The sequence below is a fragment of the Penaeus chinensis genome, chromosome 4 (genome assembly GCF_019202785.1).
Source record: "Penaeus chinensis breed Huanghai No. 1 chromosome 4, ASM1920278v2, whole genome shotgun sequence".
In the NCBI taxonomy this organism is placed as follows: Eukaryota; Metazoa; Arthropoda; class Malacostraca; order Decapoda; family Penaeidae; genus Penaeus; species Penaeus chinensis.
Genome location: NC_061822.1, coordinates 37,497,194 through 37,502,193, shown reverse-complemented (window position 1 = coordinate 37,502,193; position 5,000 = coordinate 37,497,194). Strand labels below are relative to the sequence as shown.

The window sequence follows — 5,000 nt, the reverse complement described above, 5'->3', positions numbered from 1 at the left end:
TTCTTGAGGTCGATGTAAGCTGCGAGTAGCCCACGTCCGAACTCACGACAGCGCTCTACAATGACTCGAAGCACCAGGATACGGTCCAATGTGGACTAACCAGAAGTGAATCCAGATTGCTCCAGCCACTGGTGCTTCAGCAGGTGGTCTCTCTATATGTCTGGTATACTGAGTAGTGTAATGCCTCGGTGATTGCTGCAGTCCCACCAATCCCCTTTCCCCTTCCAGAGAGGGATGACCACACCCCTCAGCAGGTCAGGGGGAATGGTACAAGTCTGCCAGATGGCAGACAGGACAGCATGCAAGCCCCTTGCCACAGGTTCTCCACTAGCCTTTTACTATTCAGCTGTTGATGCCACAAACACCTGCTGCTTTACCACTCTTCAGCTTGGAAATCGCCCTCCTGACTTCAGTCAGGGAGGGAAGATCCTTGCCGATGAGTGGGTCTGGCAGAGGAATCTCAACATTACCTGCATCCAAGTTAACCTCATACAACTACTCAAAATACTCATCCTAACGCACCCGCACCCCATCAGGATCTGAGACTATCCAGCCACTTGCTGAGTGGACTGCCATCATCTGTGAGAAGGGCTTGGAGTTCATTTACTGGGATATGGCTTTCGACCCCCTCTTCAAGATTCCTGATAAACTGTTCCTTGTCCGTTCTCAACAGTGATCCAGTCCTGTGCACCAGAGAACGATGCAAGTTGTGATCCCCTGACAATCGAGCCGCATGACAAGCATCTGTGGCTTCCAGTGTCTACTGTGAGATGGAATTCTGTCTTGCTCTTGGGCGTTTGCCAATCAATTCTTGGGCTGCATCAAGCATTTCACGTTTGAAGATGTCCCGCAGAAGAACAAGGGTCCATCAGTTCCTTGAGTGCTGTGAAATGACCAGAGATAGCCTCGGCAAACCCCCGGGCACACTCATCCTCCCTCAATCTGTCCACATGAAGCACCCTGAGGTGTTCGTTGGAGCGACGGGGGGTTCTAAAATGGACTCAGAGATTAGTCACAACTACTCTATGATCAGTTCCACAGAACTCTGCACTCTGATACACCCTGCAGTTCTGAAGTATCCTCCATCGAGTGCTAACAAGGATGTGCTTGATCTCCTTGGCCACACTACCCATATCGCTGTACCAAGTCCAACGATGCGAGTCAGAATGCTGATACTAGGAGCCAGAAATCTTCAATTTCTGGGACCTAGCAAAGTCCCGGAAAAGGAGGCTATTCTCACTGCTGGCCTCAGGTCCTGAGCCATGAGGACCGACAGACATCTCGTAGCCAGCTCAACTGCAGTCAGATACCAATTGAAGTCACCCAGAACAATATGAATATCTCGCTGAGGACAGCTGTCTGTCATAGATGCAAGGTTCATGTAAAACATCTCTTTCACCTCAAGTTTATATACATCTGTAGGAGTGTACACAGCAATAAGAGACATGAAGCGAAATGAAAGCTTCAGACTCAATATCATAATATGCTCATTGACTGGAGTGACCTCTATTACTGATGGTTGAGGTTTGCTGGAGATGGGTATGGCTACTCCCTGGAGATGGTGTCCATCGCTGCAGCCTGACCAGTAATAAGTGTAGCCACCCACACTAATCATGCCGCTGCCAGGTCTTCTCACCTCAACTCTCAGCAGCTTCAATTCCCTCAATAGTAGTGTTAACTGATTATCCTGTCGCAAGGAATGGATGTTCCAAGCCCCCACCCTGGCAGCCCGCCTGAGGTCTAACCTCGGGCAGTCGCTCCCTTTTTGCACCAGGCTAGCCAGCGGTGGCAGCTGCAAGCGAGAAGGCATGCAGAGCACTTAACACTATCTAGGCTACCACACCATCGCTTCACATCACCCTGAGCATGAAGCACCCACCCACATATGTATATGTATATGTGTAATATATATCTATATATAATATATATGTATACATATGTATATATATATGCATATATATATACACATATGTGTATATATATATATATATATATATATATATATATATATATATATATATAGTACTTACGGTATATATACATTTATACACATTCATACATATACATCATAAAATACTAATAAGAGACTGAAATATATATTACACTAAAAGACTGAAAATTTTAAAGAAAACGTCATTGATATAGAAGGGAAACTGTTCCAACAAAACTGCACTGTGAATTTTTGCATCTCGTTTCTGAATGTATGCCTATTTTAGCTGTTAATTTCATGATCTATTGAGTAAGCTGTATTTCATTTTGGTAATTTTGGCATTTTCATGATTATTGTTATGTGTATTATCATTACCATCAATGTACTTATATTTTCATATCTATTATTATAATGTCCTATACTAATAGAAAATATAATGATAAAATAAAGCCATTATTACTGACATTGACACGATAGTCATCGGTATCATTATTCAAATTGTATGATGATGACATCGTTGTTTTACATTTTATATCAATATCATGATTATAATTATCATCCTTATCATTATCATTTCTCTGATGAGTATTTTTATTTTTGTCTCTTTCTTATAACTATTGTTGTTACCATCCTTAACATAATTTCATTATTATCAAATTAATATTTTCATTGTTGTTATAACCGCTACCATCTATTGCTGCTGTTCAGTATGTATTTTCAATAGTATCATCTCTGTTATTAAAATAGGTTTATGGAAAGGACCACTTATATATTTATGCATTTATTACTTACATAAAACTATCTGATTAATGCATTCTCCGCAGTTCGGAATTCTTTCCAAGAGTTTGTTTTTTTCCCTCAAACAAAACTCAATATCATCATCACCAATCATACACTTAAATCACCAATCACAAACTCGAAGTCATCACCAATCATAGATACACAAATAAATATCCTTGTTATTCCAATATCTCTCTATATTTGTTTTAAACCAATCATTACAGACAAGTATATCACAACAAATAAGTAAATAAATAAATAAATAAATAAATAAATAAATAAATACAACAGCTTCCTTTCGGCTGACTCCCCTCACTTCTTGACGAACCAAACCTCGTTATTCCTACCGACGATGACGAAGGGGGAGTCGTAACCCACCGCGTAGAAAGTGTCGTAGTCGACGCCCTCCTCGCCGGCGGCCACCAGGTCGTCGTGAAGCTGCGCGGCGTTGTCGAAGTAGTCGTTGTGGCTGGCGAACCCGTGGAACCGCCTGTGGCCGGTGTTCGAGTTTTGTTGTTATTGTTATTGTTATTATCATTATTATCATCATTATTGTTATCATTATTGTTATCGTCATCATTATTATTAATATTATCATTATTATTGTTGTTGTTGTTGTTGTCGTCGTTGTTGTTATTATCATTGTCATTATATTTGATGTTATTACTATCACTATTATTATCAGCATCAGCATCAGCTTCAGCATCAGCATCAGCATCAGCATCAGCATCAACAGCATCAGCATCAACAGCATCAGCATCAACATCAGCATCAGCATCAGCATCAGCATCAGCATCAGCATCAGCATCAACATCAGCATCAGCATCAGCATCAGCATCAACATCAGCATCAGCATCAGCATCAGCATCAACATCAGCATCAGCATCAGCATCAACATCAGCATCAGCATCAGCATCAGCATCAGCATCAGCATCAACATCAGCATCAGCATCAGCATCAGCTTCAGCATCAGCATCAGCATCAGCATCAGCATCAACATCAGCATCAGCATCAACATCAGCATCAGCATCAGCATCAGCATCAGCATCAGCATCAGCATCAACAGCATCAGCATCAACATCAGCATCAGCATCAGCATCAGCATCAGCATCAGCATCAACATCAGCATCAGCATCAGCATCAACATCAGCATCAGCATCAGCATCAGCATCAACATCAACATCAGCATCAGCATCAGCATCAGCATCAGCATCAGCATCAGCATCAGCATCAACATCAGCATCAGCATCAGCATCAGCATCAACATCAGCATCAGCATCAGCATCAGCATCAGCATCAGCATCAGCATCAGCATCAGCATCAGCATCAGCATCAGCATCAGCATCAACAGCATCAGCATCAACATCAGCATCAGCATCAGCATCAGCATCAGCATCAACAGCATCAGCATCAACATCAGCATCAGCATCAGCATCAGCATCAGCATCAGCATCAGCATCAACATCAGCATCAGCATCAGCATCAGCATCAGCTTCAGCATCAGCATTATCTTTGCATAATCTTTGTCACTATTATATTGTTGTTATTATTACTATCATTGTTGTTATCACTATTATTATTATTGTTGTTATTATTATTGTTATTATTATTGTTATTATCATTATGATTAACATTATCATTATCATTATCATCATCATAATTATTATTATCGCTATTCGAGTTTATCTAATTCTAAGATTTATACATTTTAATGATTCTGCTTTGTTTAATTGTATATATCGCTTGCTCATCATCATTATTGATATCAATATCAACATTGTCAACAGCATTAAGGATGTAATTATTATTATCATCATTAGATTACCTACCTCACCACTGTCCAATTATTATGATTCATCCCACGCCATACTTTTCACCCAAGAAACTAAAATAACGAATAATAAAAGAATCAAATAAATGAAGAAATATATAAATGAATTGCAACGAAACATTTACCTGGAGAAGACGTGCAGTTCCGGTCGGTCTTCGATGTACACGTCAGGGTTGGTGGGCGTGGGCGGGTTGTCCTGGTGGGCGGCGGGGACGTAGAAGCTCATGGTGAAGTTGGTCGCACATCGAAGGCCTTGACACGGGACGAATAGCGTTGTCACGGGAGCTGTCATGTCGACCTTGATCCCTGGGGGGGAAGATATAAAGGTTACTTTATATATGGTATCTTGCGGAAAGGGGAGGGAAGGGAAGTGAAGGGGAGGAGGGAAAGGGAGAGGGAAGGGAAGGGAAGGGAAGGGGGGAGGGAAAGGGAGAGGGAAGGGAAGGAGGGGGAGGGGGA

The 5,000-nt window shown here is 41.5% G+C and overlaps 1 protein-coding gene across 1 annotated transcript in view; it reads right to left on the bottom strand.

Moving 5' to 3' along the window:
* Nucleotides 1–2,698: 2,698 nt before the first annotated feature.
* LOC125046586 (heme-binding protein 2-like) overlaps nucleotides 2,699–5,000 on the bottom strand; it is a 5,563-nt gene continuing 3,261 nt past the window's right edge. Inside the window, exons 4-5 of the mRNA XM_047644395.1 lie at nucleotides 4,667–4,847; nucleotides 2,699–3,200 (exon numbers count right to left, since the gene is read on the bottom strand). Of these exons, the coding sequence (XP_047500351.1) occupies nucleotides 3,023–3,200; nucleotides 4,667–4,847 (359 nt within the window). The 3' untranslated portion in view covers nucleotides 2,699–3,022. The remainder of the gene's footprint in view (nucleotides 3,201–4,666; nucleotides 4,848–5,000) is intronic.